Source organism: Phyllobates terribilis, unplaced genomic scaffold (genome assembly GCF_046119375.1).
Source record: "Phyllobates terribilis strain yellow unplaced genomic scaffold, ASM4611937v1 Scaffold_2__4_contigs__length_985480577, whole genome shotgun sequence".
In the NCBI taxonomy this organism is placed as follows: Eukaryota; Metazoa; Chordata; class Amphibia; order Anura; family Dendrobatidae; genus Phyllobates; species Phyllobates terribilis.
The window spans coordinates 72,527,452-72,550,202 of NW_027362762.1; the positions used below are offsets into that span (position 1 = coordinate 72,527,452).

The 22,751-nt window shown below is 43.9% G+C and overlaps 1 protein-coding gene across 4 annotated transcripts in view; it reads right to left on the bottom strand.

Annotated features, from left to right (window-relative positions):
• The window catches only part of DYNC2H1 (dynein cytoplasmic 2 heavy chain 1), a 525,522-nt gene that overhangs the window by 287,458 nt on the left and 215,313 nt on the right, over nt 1-22,751 (bottom strand). For all 4 annotated transcript variants that reach the window (XM_073662117.1, XM_073662115.1, XM_073662114.1 and 1 more), the window contains exon 70: nt 3,780-3,869. In XM_073662117.1, coding sequence (XP_073518218.1) covers nt 3,780-3,869 — 90 coding nt within the window. The remainder of the gene's footprint in view (nt 1-3,779; nt 3,870-22,751) is intronic.

Consider the following 22,751-nt stretch of genomic DNA (forward strand, 5'->3'; position numbering starts at 1 on the left):
ACTCACCACCAAGAATATAGGGAACTGCAATAAACAGCAAATTACTGAGCAGGGCACAGGATTAAGTAGCCCGCCTAATGATCAGGTGTTGAATATCTCCCAATCATCCCCAGACAACCACTCCCTGCTAGCCTGCACAGCAGACTGGACACAATACGATCACTGCCTAGTGCCAGACACAGCAGCGTCCTGTGTTGCCTGGAAAACGGGCAAGACAGCGTCCCATGTTCCCCAGGATACACATCCTACAACACCAGAACGCGATGCTCAATCAGATTGGGACGGTTTCCCTGCACTTGTAGTAGCTCCACCTCCAGAGGCAGGACAATGGTGCCGCCTGCGACCGGAGCAGCACAACACCAGACCTGGTAGGAGCACAGAACCATAATTGCTAACAGTAAGCAGCAGTGCGCTGACCACACTCGCCCTTCTTTTTGCCACCCAGAGAGACTGATTTTAAAAGGCACGAGATCATCTATGTCCCACAATGACATGGATGAGAAAACTAGATTTTTGTTACTTACTATATAACTCTTTTCTCACCCTTGTCATTGTGGGTCACAGCACTTGCCCAATTGTTTTCCTTTTTGTTGCTATTTTTGTTTTCAAAGTGACAATTTTTCCACAGATTCCCCGTGGTTTTTTTTCTCTCACATAAATGTGACGAGAAAAAGAGTTTACCTTAAGTAACAAAAATCCAATTTTTCACAATTTAAATATGAACTTTTTTTTTTAAAGTGTCTCAGTTTTATTTTATTTGCTTAGTTTTTTTTACTGTTTTTACTTACATTTTTTTTATTTTATTCCATCTAGTCAAAACTATTCAAGATGGACAAGGCTGCAAAATTTTCCACCTGAAGACTAAATTAGCTGCGTTCTAGATGAGATTTGATAAAATTGCGTACAAATAAACCCCAGCGTGACTTGACTTCAGATTTTCGCTCTGAAGCATGTCCACTTATGCTGCGGATTTCTACCAGATTTTACTCTTTGCCAATGCATGGAGTTTAGAGCTGAACACTCCCACGAAAATCGCAATAAAACCGCACGTTTCTTCGCTGTGAAAAATCGACCACGTATCAGTCCAGCGTGAGAAGGCCTTTAGAGTTAGGGCTCGTTCAGACGTCAGACTCTCTCATTTGGGTTCAGATTTTTACCAATTTTATTCTTTTTGTGCTGTATTTTTGCAGACCGCGCAAAATCACAGAGACATGACTAATTTTGGCCAAGTCTCGGATCACACTTGGATGGCCCTCGGACGCCATACTAACGCTGTCCATTTTTCATGGACTGTTTGATATGAGCGGGTTGAGAAACCTTCATTGTTTTGTTTTTTTTATCCGTGAAAAACTGATGAAACTCTGATGGCAAAAAACAAACAAACTCTAATCAAAAACTATGAGTACGAAAATCACTGATGTCTGAACGAAGCTGCGAAGAAAGCTGTATATAATCTAAAAGACCATTATAACGATTTCTAGTAAAAATAAATAAATAAATATATGCCCCTCGCATTATTTGGCGAATTTTTTTTTACCTTTAGTATCACTTTAAATAAGTCACCTTGGGCTTAAATTAAAAAATCGACTCCCCTCCGCGAGATCTGCGTTAATCAGAACCATTCTGGGCGGAAAATAAATAAATTATTTGCTAAAGTGTACTCCTAATGAAAATTAAAATGCTCCCATTTCGCTCCTATTAAGCTTTGACATCTGCTTTATCATCTAATTACACATGCAAAAGAAACATAATTCTCAATTAATTCTAAATATAAGGATAGACCCTGTGAATGCCTAAGCGTGGCTGATCTACCCATGCCTGCGAGCCGGTGCCCTTGTCCGAGAAGGACGCGCTGCTCTTGGCTTTTTTTTTTTTCCTCTTTATTTTTAGCGTTATATATAGTGCTAGAAAAAACTATAAAAGGAGCGAGGGAAGGAAAAAAAAAAAAAACAACTTGCCACCGCAACGCTCCGCTGGGAAATGAACACCTCCCGAGTGCACTTTTAAGTCTGGATAACCGGCGAGAATTGACAACAAATGGTTCTTATCCTCGTTTCCAGCGCGCCGCGTCAGGAAAGAAAAATAAAAAAAAAAAAACTGAACAGACGCTACAAAATAATAGGATATAGAGAAAAATAAAAAGAGAAATATATTTCTGCTGGAGAGAGTCGGAAACACTGCGGAGCCCAATAATAGAGTCAAGAGAGTTTATTTGTGATGTCTGCGCCTCATTCTGCAGCCGGATATATAATCTGCCCGGCCGCCGGGTCAAAAGGTGCAGTTTAACTTTCTGAGTCACTAAGCACAGATAATCCCGAGGTTTTATTTTCCTTCATGGCATAAAGATAGCATTTAAGGAAAAAGAAAAGGTTTTTTTTCTTTTTAGATCTTACATATAAGCCAAGAAAGGAATAGATCAACAGGACGCGATATAAGCCTGCTGCAAAATCTCCAATGTATTTTAAAGACTTTTTGGTGATTTTTCAGAGCAGGAACTGAGCAGAACCTCCAAGTTTTTAGGAGGATTTGGAGAGTTTCCACTCGCTTTCTGCTCCAAATCCTCCTTGAAAAAAAACTGTCCAACTTTTCAAATCAAACCTTGTGTTTTTTTAATTCCTTGTGGTATTTGAAAAACTTCTCTTCTTTCAGAAAAAAAAACAAAAAAACAACTCTGGATAAAAAAAAAAAAAAAAACAACAACTCCGGAATAAAGAGAATTCCACCTGAAAAATCCTTGTATAGGTGCCCCAAAATATGAACATAGTGCACAGCAATACCAAAAACAACATGTACACGTCCTTTAAGCACTTCATGGTTCGGAAACTGAGAAGCGATTTAAGGCAATCACATGCTCATTCTTTCGGCGGCTTCCACTCGGATACCCAAGCACCTACAATGCCCTGCACATGAGGTAAGCGACATAGCGAATCAGAAGAACTATACTACATTTCTAACTGGAGGTATTTGCTAATATTATTACTATTACACGTACTACATATTGGGATAGGATCTTCAATATGGGAATACCCCTTTAAAGTGCAACTCTCCTATAAAATTGATATCTTTAAGTACACACATTATGGCTATAGCTTTAATGTGTATGTACAGGAGTCATTTTGGGGTATTTTTTTCCTAATGTATATGTAAGTGTCCTGATTTCAACCGGTGCCAAATACCAGCGTAACTAAGTATTGGGCTGGTATATATCTACATGCCAGATCTTTCTGTTAAGGGCTCATTCACATGACTGTATTTTGGATCTGAATGCTATCAGTTAGATAGAGAGCAGGAAGCGGAGCAGAATGATAAAAATGATTATTGATAAAGATTCAGTATAACTTGTATTTTATTCATTGAAAGCCCTGATGTTTGCATGCATGAGTCCAGTGGGCGGTCCCATCAGTAATGCACAGTCTTCCCTGTATGATTATGCATGCAGAGAGAGATGTCAATCACTAGTAGCTCCGCCCACTGGACTCCTATACAAACACCATATATTTCAATGGATAAAATACAAGTTATACTGAATTTTTCCAACAATCCTACATATCTTTCTGCTCAGCTTCCCGCTCTCTACACTGTGCTGTGCACAGATGAGACAGCATGTACAACGTGACAGGTTCCCTTCAATGACATAGAGGCCGTAAACTTTATGTTTGGTACAGAATAGACGCCCCTTAGGGTATACTGAAACAGTGTGGTCAAATTGCAATTTTGCAGCTTTTTTTCCCCTCAAAATATGATTTCATTGTGTGAATATATCCCCTGAAAAAGCTTACCTTAAATAATGACCGGCACACATACTCATAGACCGTGTGCTTCAAAGCATCTATCAGAGCTCTGATCCTGAATTCAGTCCCTCCAGATTCCTAACAAAGTGGAAAAGTCCATGTTAAAAACAAAGCAGAAAATGTCCTAAAAAGCTGGACTGAGTTGTCACATATGTGGGTGCATTCCTGGACAGACCATGGATGGATGGATGGATAATATAATAACATTGTAGTTAAAAAGAATATATAGAAGAAATAATATAAAAAAAATCACCCCAAAAAAATAATCACAATCTACATTTCTCCTCTTGATTTTCCCTGCTGATCAGAAGGACATTAATGAACTTATTTACATTTAAAAGTCAAAGAAAATGAGTTATAAAATTAGCATAATTCATTTCATACTTCTATGTGACATGTACTTAACCTCTTGTCTAAAATGTTAAGTCATCAGAACAATCCGTCGTTATAAATGGGTTTATCCCCGGCACATTTTCCATCTGACAGCCTTCCAAGGTGATGCTGACTTGCACAAATGTCGGAAACGAGAAAGTGCAGAAATCAGAGGGAGTTTTTGATCCAAAGTCTGTCCTACTTTTAAGCAGTTTCGTTACGAACACGAACATTTCAGGTCATTTTTCTGGCGCTTTGTGCAGCGTATGAAGGTATAATGGTGCTGCCAGGACGTAATTTAGGAATACATCATGTAGGAATATATCACGTAGGAATATGTAGCAGCCCCCGGACCAATTGGGATGAATACTGAATAAATGCAGCCAGATTTAATAGATTTAGTAATAGCTCAAGCAGTCAGACCTGATCACCTATACTGTGGTAGTAACTAGAGTTGAGCGAGTATGTTCTGTCCGAGTATGCTCGGGCCGAGCTCCGAGTATTTACAGCTGCTCGGTGATATGGTTGAATCGCTCCCGTGTGCATGATTTGCAACTGTTTGACAGCTTTATTACATGTGAGGAATGTGTGAGAAATATACATTCCTCACATGTAATAAAACTGTCAAACAGTTGCAAATCATGCACATGGGAGCGATTCAACCATATCACCGAGCAGCTGTAAATACTCGGAGCTCGGCCCGAGCATACTCACTGAAAGGGTTAATGAAACATACTCACTCAACACTAGTAGTAACGCTTTAAAAACTTTCCCAAGTCTCACAAGTATCTGCCTTGTCGTAACCTTTGATTCCGCCCCGTCTTTTCAGTCTTCCATCTAAGCTCTTACCACCTGCCATCTCCAACAAAAAACGTTTTTGGAATCCATATTTTCCTCAACTCTAAAAAAGCCAGTGCATGCCATCAGTGCAGACAATGGCAACAGAGTATGCGGTAGGGTGGGTGCAAACTGGGCTCAGGGCCCGCACTCTTATATGGTGCCCCTAGCGAGACCCTTTATGTGTATGGGAGTGTGTGTGTCTAGAATGGAGTGTGCGTAACATGCAGTGTCTGAGTCTGAACATGGAGCGTGTGTGTATGTGTGTAAAACATACAGTGTCTGTGTGTCGAACATGGAGTGTGTTTTCTAAAAGTATGTGTCTTTGTGTGGGTAGCATGGAGATTGTGTCTAGCATGGAATGTGCGTGTGTGTAACATACAATGTGTGTAAATCATGCGGTGTGTTTTCTACGAGTTTGTTTGTGTAGCATAGAGTGTGTATCTAAAATTGAGTGTGTGTAGTATACACTGTCTGTGTTTAAAGCATGAAGTGTGTTTTCTAAGAGTGTATGTGAGTGTGTGTATAGCCTAGAGTGTGTGTCTAAAATTGAATGTGTGCAGCATACAGTGTGTGTCTGTAGCCTGGAGAGTGTGTGTGTGTGATTTACAGAGTGTGTGTCTAGCATGGAGTGTGTGTTGCATGCAGTGCATGTCTAGAATGGAGTGTGTGTAACACAGTGTGTGCAGCATGGAGATTGTGTGTCTAGCATGGAGTGTGTTTTCAAGAGTGTGTGCGCATTTGTGTTACACACTTCAAGCCACAAATAATGTATGTTACACATAGTGTTTGTGTGTAGCATGGCATGTGTGTAACATATAGTGTGTGTAGCATCACAGAAGCAGTAGCTATTCTGAGGTCTGTAGAAGCAGAGACCACTGCAGTTAGCTCCACTTTCTTGGGTGGGTTGAACCTGCAAAGGTTCCCTCCATTCCCTCCATTCTCAGATATTCCAACTGACTCAATATTCCAGGGGTTCCCCCTATTTGTAACCTCCATCACCTGGTGACTTATAATTTCATCAGGTTGGCAGAAAGGGCGTATGGCATCTACATTTAAGAATGCCAGCAGCGCAGACGAGCCTTTGTAGGTGCAAACATGTTGGCAATCACCCAATGAAAGAGCAAAACGCCTCTTTGTCAAGTGAGGTTGGATCATTTTTGCCGGAACAAAAGTCTTCATTCTCGGCAACACATCGCTCAGTGTAAACAGGGGATGTGCTGCCAATAACATGTACTATAAAGGAACAAATCAAACGCATTAGTGATCCTTCTGTCCTAGAAGTTCTGTGCCAGCTGTGAGTATAGACCAGTACTGTACATGAGTGAAGAGCAAATTGTACGTTGTCGATCATGCTCATTTAATGTCCTGATATTGGCTTGTGCAAATGCTTTCTAAATATTCCTGTGTGATGGAACAATATGTTAGCACTTGGGGCCCCATTTATAATTTTGCTAAAGGTCCCAATTTATCTAAAACATTGTTCTCGGTGACCTCCAATTTAACATTTTCTGTGTGTGCAATCTGCCCTTATCTCTCAACCTCCCCACTGCCAATATGTTCAATGGATACTTATTAGCCAAGGTATTCACTTCTAAATATACCAATGGGTTACAAGGTTGTCCTAAACCTGTCCCCTCCACACACCTCTGATCTATCATCCCCCTACCTGCCCATAACCTGTCCCCTTCATACACCTCTGATCTATCATCCCTCTACCTCCCCATACATAACCCATAACCTGTCCCCTCCATACACCTCTGATCTATCATCTCCCTACCTCCCCACAACCTGTCCCCTCCACACAACTCTGATCTATCATCCCCCCACCTCCCCATAACCTGTCCCCTCCATACACCTCTGATCTATCATCCCCCCACCTCCCCATACATAACCTGATATTACACTGACAAGCAAAAGGGTAACATTGTTTTGCATTGTTACTGTGTTGCTCCCGATAGCGGAAAAATCTTTTTCTTCCTGTATACTACAAAATACAACCTGTTCTCACATTCCCTAAAAGCTCAGTGAGTTAGTAGGCTGATTCCCAAAGCGAAAGGTCACTTGCTCGATTCAAGGAGCAGCCATGAAGAAGATTTCCCAAGAAAAGAGAAAGAGCATCATCCAGCTCATTGATAGCAGACTCTCGGCCAAATAAATTGGCAATCTGCATCATATGAGCGCCATGACAGCTGGAAGAATACGAAATGAAGTCGGCCCATCCATTCAAAAGCCAAGAGATAAACGTCCAGGCAAAATATCAGATTCAAGAAGTCGGCTCATCACAAGGTTTACAAGTTCTGGAGTGACACACATGGTTGTGGAGGTGGCTCTTATGCTTCGTAATAGTGAGAGCACAAGCTCCGTGCAACGCACATTGCAAAATGGTGGAATGGTGGCCAGAAAAAAGGCAAAGAAGCCTCGACTTCAATATCGTCATAAGAAGAGTCAGCTCGAGTTTTCAAGAAAGTACGGAAAGTGGACAATAGAAAAAAATTGGGTGATCTGGAGCAATGAGATGAAAGTCAATAGACTAGGCTCTGATGGGTGCAAATGAGTCTTGAAGAAACAAGGGAAACAAGGGAAAAAAGGGGCTAACGGATCGAGAAATTGAAGGAACTGTCAAATTCGATGGAGGAAGCCTGTTGATATGGGGTTGTTTAACAGCCAAAGGAGTTCGATACTTAACCAGGATCGATGGTGATCTTAATGCTGATCTACAGTTGAGTATCCTATGAGATGAGTTACTTCATACACTTGAGTACTATGGGTATGAAAAGGACAACATATTGTTCCAGCAGGACAACGACCCGAAGCATATGTCGAGATTGATGAAGAAATGGTTAAAGGACAATGAATGGATTGGCCCCCACAGTCCCCAAACCTCAACACAATTGAACACTTGTGGGCAGAGTTAAAGAAAAAGCTGTATACATTCTCAAATGAGTTGACCAGTATGCACCAACTTTGGGAACGTGTAGAAGACACCTGGGATCAGATTTCGGTCAAGACATGTTTGAATCTGATCAAGAGCATGCCCAGAAGGATTCAGGCAGTGTTGAAAGCCAAAGGTGGATTTACAAAATACTAACAAAACAATAAAAATTTAAATTTAGATTTTTAGGAACCAAACAGTAACAATGCAGTGACATGACAAGAATCTGCATAACTAATCATATGCTAAATAAGTGCAAGTCAAATTTATGCATGAGATAGCCAAGATGATGGCAGTCTCACGTTCGAAGCAGTAGTGAATGGTGAGATATGGAGCCTGAAAGTCAAAAGTTCAAAACATTGTTACCCTTTTGCAACTATTTAGCACTATTACAAAGCATACGAGCTACCTCCGGTGAAGTGTGTGTCACACCCGAACTAATGACCTTGTGATGAGCTGATTTGTTGACTGGATGTCCACCTCTTGGCTTTTGAATGGGTGGACGGACTTCATTTCGGATTCTTCGAGCTGTCGTGGCACTCACATGATGCAGTTTGGTAATTTTGATTTGAACCAGTGACCTTTCGCTTGGGAATCAACCTAACAACACACTAAGCTATTAGGGAATGTGAGAACAGGTTGTATTTTGTAGTATACAGGAAGAAAAAGATTTTTCCACCACCAGGAACAAAACAGTAACAATGCAAAACAATGTCACCCGTTTGCTCGTCAGTGTAATATCAGGTCCATAACCTGTGCTCTCCATACATCTCTGATCTACCATCCCTTTACCTCCCAATACATAACCACAGGTCCATAACCTGTCCCCTCCATACATCTCTGCCCTAATCTCCCTCTACCTCCACATACATAATATCAGGTCCATAACCTGTCCTCTCCATACATCTCTGCCCTAATCTCCCTCTACCTCCACATACATAATATCAGGTCCATAACCTGTCCTCTCCATACATCTCTGCCCTAATCTCCCTCTACCTCCCCACGCATAATATCAGGTCCATAACATGTCCCCTCCATACATCTCTGCCCTAATCTCCCTCTACCTCCCCACACATAATATCAGGTCCATAACCTGTCCCCTCCATACATCTCTGCCCTAATCTCCCTCTACCTCCACATACATAATATCAGGTCCATAACCTGTCCTCTCCATACATCTCTGCCCTAATCTCCCTCTACCTCCCCACACATAATATCAGGTCCATAACCTGTCCCCTCCATACATCTCTGCCCTAATCTCCCTCCACCTCCCCATACATAATATCAGGTCCACAACCTGTCCTCTCCATACATCTTTGTCCTAATCTTCCTCTACCTCCCCATACATGATATCAGGTCCATAACCTGTCCTCTCCATACATCTCTGCCCTAATCTCCCTCAACCTCCCCATACATAATATCAGGTCCATAACCTGTCCCCTCCATATATTTCTGGCCTAATCACCCTCAACCTCCCCATACATAATATCAGGTCCATAACCTGTCCTCTCCATACATCTCTGCCCTAATCTCCCTCAACCTCCCCATACATAATATCAGGTCAATAACCTGTCCTCTCCATACATCTCTGTCCTAATCTCCCTCAACCTCCCCATACATAATATCAGGTCCATAACCTGTCCTCTCCATACATCTCAGCCCTAATCTCCCTCAACCTCCCCATACATAATATCAGGTCCATAACCTGTCCTCTCCATACATCTTTGTCCTAATCTCCCTCTAACTCCCCATACATAATATCAGGTCCATAACCTGTCCTCTCCATACATAACTGTCCTAATCTCCCTCTACCTCCCCATACATAATATCAGGTCCATAACCTGTCCCCTCCATACATCTCTGTCCTAATCTCCCTCAACCTCCCCATACATAATATCAGGTCCATAACCTGTCCTCTCCATACATCTCTGCCCTAATCTCCCTCAACCTCCCCATACATAATATCAGGTCCATAACCTGTCTCCTCCATACATCTTTGTCCTAATCTCCCTCCACCTCCCCATACATAATATCAGGTCCATAACCTGTCCTCTCCATACATCTCTGCCCTAATCTCCCTCAACCTCTATATACATAATATCAGGTCCATAACCTGTCTCCTCCATACATCTCTGCCTTAATCTCCCTCAACCTCTCCATACATAATATCAGGTCCATAACCTGTCTCCTCCATACATCTCTGCCCTAATCTCCCTCAACCTCCCCATACATAATATCAGGTCCATAACCTGTCCCCTCCATACATCTCTGTCCTAATCTCCCTCCACCTCCCCATACATAATATCAGGTCCATAACCTGTCCTCTCCATACATCTCTGCCCTAATCTCCCTCCACCTCCCCATACATAATATCAGGTCCATAACCTGTCCTCTCCATACATCTCTGCCCTAATCTCCCTCCACCTCCCCATACATAATATCAGGTCCATAACCTGTCTCCTCCATACATCTTTAACCTAATCTCCCTCCACCTCCCCATACATAATATCAGGTCCATAACCTGTCCTCTCCATACATCTCTGCCCTAATCTCCCTCAACCTCTATATACATAATATCAGGTCCATAACCTGTCTCCTCCATACATCTCTGCCTTAATCTCCCTCAACCTCTCCATACATAATATCAGGTCCATAACCTGTCTCCTCCATACATCTCTGCCCTAATCTCCCTCAACCTCTATATACATAATATCAGGTCCATAACCTGTCCTCTCCATACATCTCTGTCCTAATCTCCCTCTACCTCCCCATACATAATATCAGGTCCATAACCTGTCCTCTCCATACATCTCAGCCCTAATCTCCCTCAACCTCCCCATACATAATATCAGGTCCATAACCTGTCCTCTCCATACATCTTTGTCCTAATCTTCCTCTACCTCCCCATACATAATATCAGGTCCATAACCTGTCCTCTCCATACATCTCTGTCCTAATCTCCCTCTACCTCCCCATACATAATATCAGGTCCATAACCTGTCCCCTCCATACATCTCTGTCCTAATCTCCCTCAACCTCCCCATACATAATATCAGGTCCATAACCTGTCCTCTCCATACATCTCTGCCCTAATCTCCCTCAACCTCCCCATACATAATATCAGGTCCATAACCTGTCTCCTCCATACATCTTTGTCCTAATCTCCCTCCACCTCCCCATACATAATATCAGGTCCATAACCTGTCCTCTCCATACATCTCTGCCCTAATCTCCCTCAACCTCTATATACATAATATCAGGTCCATAACCTGTCTCCTCCATACATCTCTGCCTTAATCTCCCTCAACCTCCCCATACATAATATCAGGTCCATAACCTGTCACCTCCATACATCTCTGCCCTAATCTCCCTCCACCTCCCCATACATAATATCAGGTCCATAACCTGTCCTCTCCATACATCTCTGCCCTAATCTCCCTCAACCTCCCCATACATAATATCAGGTCCATAACCTGTCCTCTCCATACATCTCTGCCCTAATCTCCCTCCACCTCCCCATACATAATATCAGGTCCATAACCTGTCCTCTCCATACATCTCTGCCCTAATCTCCCTCAACCTCCCCATACATAATATCAGGTCCATAACCTGTCTCCTCCATACATCTTTAACCTAATCTCCCTCAACCTCTCCATACATAATATCAGGTCCATAACCTGTCCTCTCCATACATCTCTGCCCTAATCTCCCTCAACCTCTATATACATAATATCAGGTCCATAACCTGTCCCCTCCATACATCTCTGTCCTAATCTCCCTCCACCTCCCCATACATAATATCAGGTCCATAACATGTCCTCTCCATACATCTCTGCCCTAATCTCCCTCAACCTCCCCATACATAATATCAGGTCCATAACCTGTCCTCTCCATACATCTCTGCTCTAATCTCCCTCAACCTCCCCATACATAATATCAGGTCCATAACCTGTCCTCTCCATACATCTCTGCCCTAATCTCCCTCAACCTCCCCATACATAATATCAGGTCCATAACCTGTCCTCTCCATACATCTCTGCCCTAATCTTCCTCTACCTCCTCATACATAATATCAGGTCCATAACCTGTCCCCTCCATACATCTCTGCCCTAATCTCCCTCTACCTCCCCATACATAATATCAGGTCCATAACCTGTCCTCTCCATACATCTCTGCCCTAATCTCCCTCAACCTCCCCATACATAATATCAGGTCAATAACCTGTCCCCTCCATACATCTCTGCCCTAATCTCCCTCTACCTCTATATACATAATATCAGGTCCATAACCTGTCTCCTCCATACATCTCTGCCCTAATCTCCCTCAACCTCTATATACATAATATCAGGTCCATAACCTGTCTCCTCCATACATGTTTGTCCTAATCTCCCTCCACCTCTCCATACATAATATCAGGTCCATAACCTGTCCTCTCCATACATCTCTGCCCTAATCTCCCTCAACCTCCCCATACATAATATCAGGTCAATAACCTGTCCTCTCCATACATCTCTGCCCTAATCTCCCTCTACCTCCTCATACATAATATCAGGTCCATAACCTGTCTTCTCCATACATCTCTGCCCTAATCTCCCTCAACCTCTATATACATAATATCAGGTCCATAACCTGTCCCCTCCATACATCTCTGTCCTAATCTCCCTCCACCTCCCCATACATAATATCAGGTCCATAACATGTCCTCTCCATACATCTCTGCCCTAATCTCCCTCAACCTCCCCATACATAATATCAGGTCCATAACCTGTCCTCTCCATACATCTCTGCTCTAATCTCCCTCAACCTCGCCATACATAATATCAGGTCCATAACCTGTCCTCTCCATACATCTCTGCCCTAATCTCCCTCAACCTCCCCATACATAATATCAGGTCCATAACCTGTCCTCTCCATACATCTCTGCCCTAATCTCCCTCTACCTCCTCATACATAATATCAGGTCCATAACCTGTCCCCTCCATACATCTCAGCCCTAATCTCCCTCAACCTCCCCATACATAATATCAGGTCCATAACCTGTCCTCTCCATACATCTCTGCCCTAATCTCCCTCAACCTCCTGATACATAATATCAGGTCCATAACCTGTCCTCTCCATACATCTCTGCCCTAATCTCCCTCTACCTCCTCATACATAATATCAGGTCCATAACCTGTCCTCTCCATACATCTCAGCCCTAATCTCCCTCAACCTCCCCATACATAATATCAGGTCCATAACCTGTCCCCTCCATACATCTCTGCCCTAATCTCCCTCTACCTCCCCATACATAATATCAGGTCCATAACCTGTCCTCTCCATACATCTCTGCCCTAATCTCCCTCAACCTCCCCATACATAATATCAGGTCAATAACCTGTCCCCTCCATACATCTCTGCCCTAATCTCCCTCTACCTCTATATACATAATATCAGGTCCATAACCTGTCTCCTCCATACATGTTTGTCCTAATCTCCCTCCACCTCCCCATACATAATATCAGGTCCATAACCTGTCCTCTCCATACATCTCTGCCCTAATCTCCCTCCACCTCCCCATACATAATATCAGGTCCATAACCTGTCCTCTCCATACATCTCTGCCCTAATCTCCCTCAACCTCCCCATACATAATATCAGGTCAATAACCTGTCCCCTCCATACATCTCTGCCCTAATCTCCCTCTACCTCTATATACATAATATCAGGTCCATAACCTGTCTCCTCCATACATGTTTGTCCTAATCTCCCTCAACCTCCCCATACATAATATCAGGTCCATAACCTGTCCTCTCCATACATCTCTGCCCTAATCTCCCTCCACCTCCCCATACATAATATCAGGTCCATAACCTGTCCTCTCCATACATCTCTGCCCTAATCTCCCTCAACCTCCCCATACATAATATCAGGTCCATAACCTGTCCTCTCCATACATCTCTGCTCTAATCTCCCTCAACCTCCCCATACATAATATCAGGTCCATAACCTGTCCTCTCCATACATCTCTGCCCTAATCTCCCTCAACCTCCCCATACATAATATCAGGTCCATAACCTGTCCTCTCCATACATCTCTGCCCTAATCTCCCTCTACCTCCTCATACATAATATCAGGTACATAACCTGTCCTCTCCATACATCTCAGCCCTAATCTCCCTCTACCTCCCCACACATAATATCAGGTCAATAACCTGTCCCCTCCATACATCTCTGCCCTAATCTCCCTCTACCTCCCCATACATAATATCAGGTCCATAACCTGTCCTCTCCATACATCTCTGCCCTAATCTCCCTCAACCTCCCCATACATAATATCAGGTCAATAACCTGTCCCCTCCATACATCTCTGCCCTAATCTCCCTTTACCTCTATATACATAATATCAGGTCCATAACCTGTCTCCTCCATACATCTCTGCCCTAATCTCCCTCAACCTCTATATACATAATATCAGGTCCATAACCTGTCTCCTCCATACATGTTTGTCCTAATCTCCCTCCACCTCTCCATACATAATATCAGGTCCATAACCTGTCCTCTCCATACATCTCTGCCCTAATCTCTCTCAACCTCCCCATACATAATATCAGGTCCATAACCTGTCCTCTCCATACATCTCTGCCCTAATCTCCCTCTACCTCCTCATACATAATATCAGGTCCATAACCTGTCTACTCCATACATCTTTAACCTAATCTCCCTCCACCTCCCCATACATAATATCAGGTCCATAACCTGTCCTCTCCATACATCTCTGCCCTAATCTCCCTCAACCTCTATATACATAATATCAGGTCCATAACCTGTCCCCTCCATACATCTCTGTCCTAATCTCCTTCCACCTCCCCATACATAATATCAGGTCCATAACATGTCCTCTCCATACATCTCTGCCCTAATCTCCCTCAACCTCCCCATACATAATATCAGGTCCATAACCTGTCCTCTCCATACATCTCTGCTCTAATCTCCCTCAACCTCCCCATACATAATATCAGGTCCATAACCTGTCCTCTCCATACATCTCTGCCCTAATCTCCCTCAACCTCCCCATACATAATATCAGGTCCATAACCTGTCCTCTCCATACATCTCTGCCCTAATCTTCCTCTACCTCCTCATACATAATATCAGGTCCATAACCTGTCCCCTCCATACATCTCTGCCCTAATCTCCCTCTACCTCCCCATACATAATATCAGGTCCATAACCTGTCCTCTCCATACATCTCTGCTCTAATCTCCCTCAACCTCCCCATACATAATATCAGGTCAATAACCTGTCCCCTCCAAACATCTCTGCCCTAGTCTCCCTCTACCTCTATATACATAATATCAGGTCCATAACCTGTCTCCTCCATACATCTCTGCCCTAATCTCCCTCAACCTCTATATACATAATATCAGGTCCATAACCTGTCTCCTCCATACATGTTTGTCCTAATCTCCCTCCACCTCTCCATACATAATATCAGGTCCATAACCTGTCCTCTCCATACATCTCTGCCCTAATCTCCCTCAACCTCCCCATACATAATATCAGGTCAATAACCTGTCCTCTCCATACATCTCTGCCCTAATCTCCCTCTACCTCCTCATACATAATATCAGGTCCATAACCTGTCCTCTCCATACATCTCTGCCCTAATCTCCCTCAACCTCTATATACATAATATCAGGTCCATAACCTGTCCCCTCCATACATCTCTGTCCTAATCTCCCTCCACCTCCCCATACATAATATCAGGTCCATAACATGTCCTCTCCATACATCTCTGCCCTAATCTCCCTCAACCTCCCCATACATAATATCAGGTCCATAACCTGTCCTCTCCATACATCTCTGCTCTAATCTCCCTCAACCTCGCCATACATAATATCAGGTCCATAACCTGTCCTCTCCATACATCTCTGCCCTAATCTCCCTCAACCTCCCCATACATAATATCAGGTCCATAACCTGTCCTCTCCATACATCTCTGCCCTAATCTCCCTCTACCTCCTCATACATAATATCAGGTCCATAACCTGTCCCCTCCATACATCTCAGCCCTAATCTCCCTCAACCTCCCCATACATAATATCAGGTCCATAACCTGTCCTCTCCATACATCTCTGCCCTAATCTCCCTCAACCTCCCCATACATAATATCAGGTCCATAACCTGTCCTCTCCATACATCTCTGCCCTAATCTCCCTCTACCTCCTCATACATAATATCAGGTCCATAACCTGTCCTCTCCATACATCTCAGCCCTAATCTCCCTCAACCTCCCCATACATAATATCAGGTCCATAACCTGTCCCCTCCATACATCTCTGCCCTAATCTCCCTCTACCTCCCCATACATAATATCAGGTCCATAACCTGTCCTCTCCATACATCTCTGCCCTAATCTCCCTCAACCTCCCCATACATAATATCAGGTCAATAACCTGTCCCCTCCATACATCTCTGCCCTAATCTCCCTCTACCTCTATATACATAATATCAGGTCCATAACCTGTCTCCTCCATACATGTTTGTCCTAATCTCCCTCCACCTCCCCATACATAATATCAGGTCCATAACCTGTCCTCTCCATACATCTCTGCCCTAATCTCCCTCAACCTCCCCATACATAATATCAGGTCCATAACCTGTCCTCTCCATACATCTCTGCTCTAATCTCCCTCAACCTCCCCATACATAATATCAGGTCCATAACCTGTCCTCTCCATACATCTCTGCCCTAATCTCCCTCAACCTCCCCATACATAATATCAGGTCCATAACCTGTCCTCTCCATACATCTCTGCCCTAATCTCCCTCTACCTCCTCATACATAATATCAGGTACATAACCTGTCCTCTCCATACATCTCAGCCCTAATCTCCCTCTACCTCCCCACACATAATATCCGGTCAATAACCTGTCCCCTCCATACATCTCTGCCCTAATCTCCCTCTACCTCCCCATACATAATATCAGGTCCATAACCTGTCCTCTCCATACATCTCTGCCCTAATCTCCCTCAACCTCCCCATACATAATATCAGGTCAATAACCTGTCCCCTCCATACATCTCTGCCCTAATCTCCCTCTACCTCTATATACATAATATCAGGTCCATAACCTGTCTCCTCCATACATCTCTGCCCTAATCTCCCTCAACCTCTATATACATAATATCAGGTCCATAACCTGTCTCCTCCATACATGTTTGTCCTAATCTCCCTCCACCTCTCCATACATAATATCAGGTCCATAACCTGTCCTCTCCATACATCTCTGCCCTAATCTCTCTCAACCTCCCCATACATAATATCAGGTCCATAACCTGTCCTCTCCATACATCTCTGCCCTAATCTCCCTCTACCTCCTCATACATAATATCAGGTCCATAACCTGTCCTCTCCATACATCTCAGCCCTAATCTCCCTCAACCTCCCCATACATAATATCAGGTCCATAACCTGTCCTCTCCATACATCTCTGCCCTAATCTCCCTCAACCTCCCCATACATAATATCAGGTCCATAACCTGTCCTCTCCATACATCTCAGCCCTAATCTCCCTCAACCTCCCCATACATAATATCAGGTCCATAACCTGTCCTCTCCATACATCTCAGCCCTAATCTCCCTCAACCTCCCCATACATAATATCAGGTCCATAACCTGTCCTCTCCATACATCTCTGCCCTAATCTCCCTCTACCTCCTCATACATAATATCAGGTCCATAACCTGTCCTCTCCATACATCTCAGCCCTAATCTCCCTCAACCTCCCCATACATAATATCAGGTCCATAACCTGTCCCCTCCATACATCTCTGCCCTAATCTCCCTCTACCTACCCATACATAATATCAGGTCCATAACCTGTCCTCTCCATACATCTCTGCCCTAATCTCCCTCAACCTCCCCATACATAATATCAGGTCAATAACCTGTCCCCTCCATACATCTCTGCCCTAATCTCCCTCTACCTCTATATACATAATATCAGGTCCATAACCTGTCTCCTCCATACATGTTTGTCCTAATCTCCCTCTACCTCCCCATACATAATATCAGGTCCATAACCTGTCCTCTCCATACATCTCTGCCCTAATCTCCCTCAACCTCCCCATACATAATATCAGGTCAATAACCTGTCCTCTCCATACATCTCTGCCCTAATCTCCCTCTACCTCCTCATACATAATATCAGGTCCATAACCTGTCCTCTCCATACATCTCTGCCCTAATCTCCCTCTACCTCTATATACATAATATCAGGTCCATAACCGGTCTCCTCCATACATCTCTGCCCTAATCTCCCTCTACCTCTATATACATAATATCAGGTCCATAACCTGTCTCCTCCATACATGTTTTTCCTAATCTCCCTCCACCTCCCCATACATAATATCAGGTCCATAACCTGTCCTCTCCATACATCTCTGCTCTAATCTCCCTCAACCTCCCCATACATAATATCAGGTCCATAACCTGTCCTCTCCATACATCTCTGCCCTAATCTCCCTCAACCTCCCCATACATAATATCAGGTCCATAACCTGTCCTCTCCATACATCTCTGCCCTAATCTCCCTCTACCTCCTCATACATAATATCAGGTACATAACCTGTCCTCTCCATACATCTCAGCCCTAATCTCCCTCTACCTCCCCACACATAATATCAGGTCAATAACCTGTCCCCTCCATACATCTCTGCCCTAATCTCCCTCTACCTCCCCATACATAATATCAGGTCCATAACCTGTCCTCTCCATACATCTCTGCCCTAATCTCCCTCAACCTCCCCATACATAATATCAGGTCAATAACCTGTCCCCTCCATACATCTCTGCCCTAATCTCCCTCTACCTCTATATACATAATATCAGGTCCATAACCTGTCTCCTCCATACATCTCTGCCCTAATCTCCCTCAACCTCTATATACATAATATCAGGTCCATAACCTGTCTCCTCCATACATGTTTGTCCTAATCTCCCTCCACCTCTCCATACATAATATCAGGTCCATAACCTGTCCTCTCCATACATCTCTGCCCTAATCTCTCTCAACCTCCCCATACATAATATCAGGTCCATAACCTGTCCTCTCCATACATCTCTGCCCTAATCTCCCTCTACCTCCTCATACATAATATCAGGTCCATAACCTGTCTCCTCCATACATCTTTAACCTAATCTCCCTCCACCTCCCCATACATAATATCAGGTCCATAACCTGTCCTCTCCATACATCTCTGCCCTAATCTCCCTCAACCTCTATATACATAATATCAGGTCCATAACCTGTCTCCTCCATACATCTCTGCCTTAATCTCCCTCAACCTCTCCATACATAATATCAGGTCCATAACCTGTCTCCTCCATACATCTCTGCCCTAATCTCCCTCAACCTCTATATACATAATATCAGGTCCATAACCTGTCCCCTCCATACATCTCTGTCCTAATCTCCTTCCACCTCCCCATACATAATATCAGGTCCATAACATGTCCTCTCCATACATCTCTGCCCTAATCTCCCTCAACCTCCCCATACATAATATCAGGTCCATAACCTGTCCTCTCCATACATCTCTGCTCTAATCTCCCTCAACCTCCCCATACATAATATCAGGTCCATAACCTGTCCTCTCCATACATCTCTGCCCTAATCTCCCTCAACCTCCCCATACATAATATCAGGTCCATAACCTGTCCTCTCCATACATCTCTGCCCTAATCTTCCTCTACCTCCTCATACATAATATCAGGTCCATAACCTGTCCCCTCCATACATCTCTGCCCTAATCTCCCTCTACCTCCCCATACATAATATCAGGTCCATAACCTGTCCTCTCCATACATCTCTGCCCTAATCTCCCTCAACCTCCCCATACATAATATCAGGTCAATAACCTGTCCCCTCCAAACATCTCTGCCCTAGTCTCCCTCTACCTCTATATACATAATATCAGGTCCATAACCTGTCTCCTCCATACATCTCTGCCCTAATCTCCCTCAACCTCTATATACATAATATCAGGTCCATAACCTGTCTCCTCCATACATGTTTGTCCTAATCTCCCTCCACCTCTCCATACATAATATCAGGTCCATAACCTGTCCTCTCCATACATCTCTGCCCTAATCTCCCTCAACCTCCCCATACATAATATCAGGTCAATAACCTGTCCTCTCCATACATCTCTGCCCTAATCTCCCTCTACCTCCTCATACATAATATCAGGTCCATAACCTGTCCTCTCCATACATCTCTGCCCTAATCTCCCTCAACCTCTATATACATAATATCAGGTCCATAACCTGTCCCCTCCATACATCTCTGTCCTAATCTCCCTCCACCTCCCCATACATAATATCAGGTCCATAACATGTCCTCTCCATACATCTCTGCCCTAATCTCCCTCAACCTCTCCATACATAATATCAGGTCCATAACCTGTCCTCTCCATACATCTCTGCTCTAATCTCCCTCAACCTCGCCATACATAATATCAGGTCCATAACCTGTCCTCTCCATACATCTCTGCCCTAATCTCCCTCAACCTCCCCATACATAATATCAGGTCCATAACCTGTCCTCTCCATACATCTCTGCCCTAATCTCCCTCTACCTCCTCATACATAATATCAGGTCCATAACCTGTCCCCTCCATACATCTCAGCCCTAATCTCCCTCAACCTCCCCATACATAATATCAGGTCCATAACCTGTCCTCTCCATACATCTCTGCCCTAATCTCCCTCAACCTCCCCATACATAATATCAGGTCCATAACCTGTCATCTCCATACATCTCTGCCCTAATCTCCCTCTACCTCCTCATACATAATATCAGGTCCATAACCTGTCCTCTCCATACATCTCAGCCCTAATCTCCCTCAACCTCCCCATACATAATATCAGGTCCATAACCTGTCCCCTCCATACATCTCTGCCCTAATCTCCCTCTACCTCCCCATACATAATATCAGGTCCATAACCTGTCCTCTCCATACATCTCTGCCCTAATCTCCCTCAACCTCCCCATACATAATATCAGGTCAATAACCTGTCCCCTCCATACATCTCTGCCCTAATCTCCCTCTACCTCTATATACATAATATCAGGTCCATAACCTGTCTCCTCCATACATGTTTGTCCTAATCTCCCTCCACCTCCCCATACATAATATCAGGTCCATAACCTGTCCTCTCCATACATCTCTGCCCTAATCTCCCTCAACCTCCCCATACATAATATCAGGTCCATAACCTGTCCTCTCCATACATCTCTGCTCTAATCTCCCTCAACCTCCCCATACATAATATCAGGTCCATAACCTGTCCTCTCCATACATCTCTGCCCTAATCTCCCTCAACCTCCCCATACATAATATCAGGTCCATAACCTGTCCTCTCCATACATCTCTGCCCTAATCTCCCTCTACCTCCTCATACATAACATCAGGTACATAACCTGTCCTCTCCATACATCTCAGCCCTAATCTCCCTCTACCTCCCCACACATAATATCAGGTCAATAACCTGTCCCCTCCATACATCTCTGCCCTAATCTCCCTCTACCTCCCCATACATAATATCAGGTCCATAACCTGTCCTCTCCATACATCTCTGCCCTAATCTCCCTCAACCTCCCCATACATAATATCAGGTCAATAACCTGTCCCCTCCATACATCTCTGCCCTAATCTCCCTCTACCTCTATATACATAATATCAGGTCCATAACCTGTCTCCTCCATACATCTCTGCCCTAATCTCCCTCAACCTCTATATACATAATATCAGGTCCATAACCTGTCTCCTCCATACATGTTTGTCCTAATCTCCCTCCACCTCTCCATACATAATATCAGGTCCATAACCTGTCCTCTCCATACATCTCTGCCCTAATCTCTCTCAACCTCCCCATACATAATATCAGGTCCATAACCTGTCCTCTCCATACATCTCTGCCCTAATCTCCCTCTACCTCCTCATACATAATATCAGGTCCATAACCTGTCCTCTCCATACATCTCAGCCCTAATCTCCCTCAACCTCCCCATACATAATATCAGGTCCATAACCTGTCCTCTCCATACATCTCTGCCCTAATCTCCCTCAACCTCCCCATACATAATATCAGGTCCATAACCTGTCCTCTCCATACATCTCAGCCCTAATCTCCCTCAACCTCCCCATACATAATATCAGGTCCATAACCTGTCCTCTCCATACATCTCAGCCCTAATCTCCCTCAACCTCCCCATACATAATATCAGGTCCATAACCTGTCCTCTCCATACATCTCTGCCCTAATCTCCCTCTACCTCCTCATACATAATATCAGGTCCATAACCTGTCCTCTCCATACATCTCAGCCCTAATCTCCCTCAACCTCCCCATACATAATATCAGGTCCATAACCTGTCCCCTCCATACATCTCTGCCCTAATCTCCCTCTACCTACCCATACATAATATCAGGTCCATAACCTGTCCTCTCCATACATCTCTGCCCTAATCTCCCTCTACCTCCTCATACATAATATCAGGTCCATAACCTGTCCTCTCCATACATCTCTGCCCTAATCTTCCTCCACCTCCCCATACATAATATCAGGTCCATAACCTGTCCCCTTCATACATCTCTGCCCTAATCTCCCTCCACCTCCCCATATATAATATCAGGTCCATAACCTGTCCCCTTCATACATCTCTGCCCTAATCTCCCTCCACCTCCCCATACATAATATCAGGTCCATAACCTGTCCGATCCATACATTTCCGACCCAATCCCCCACTAACTCCCCATAAATAATG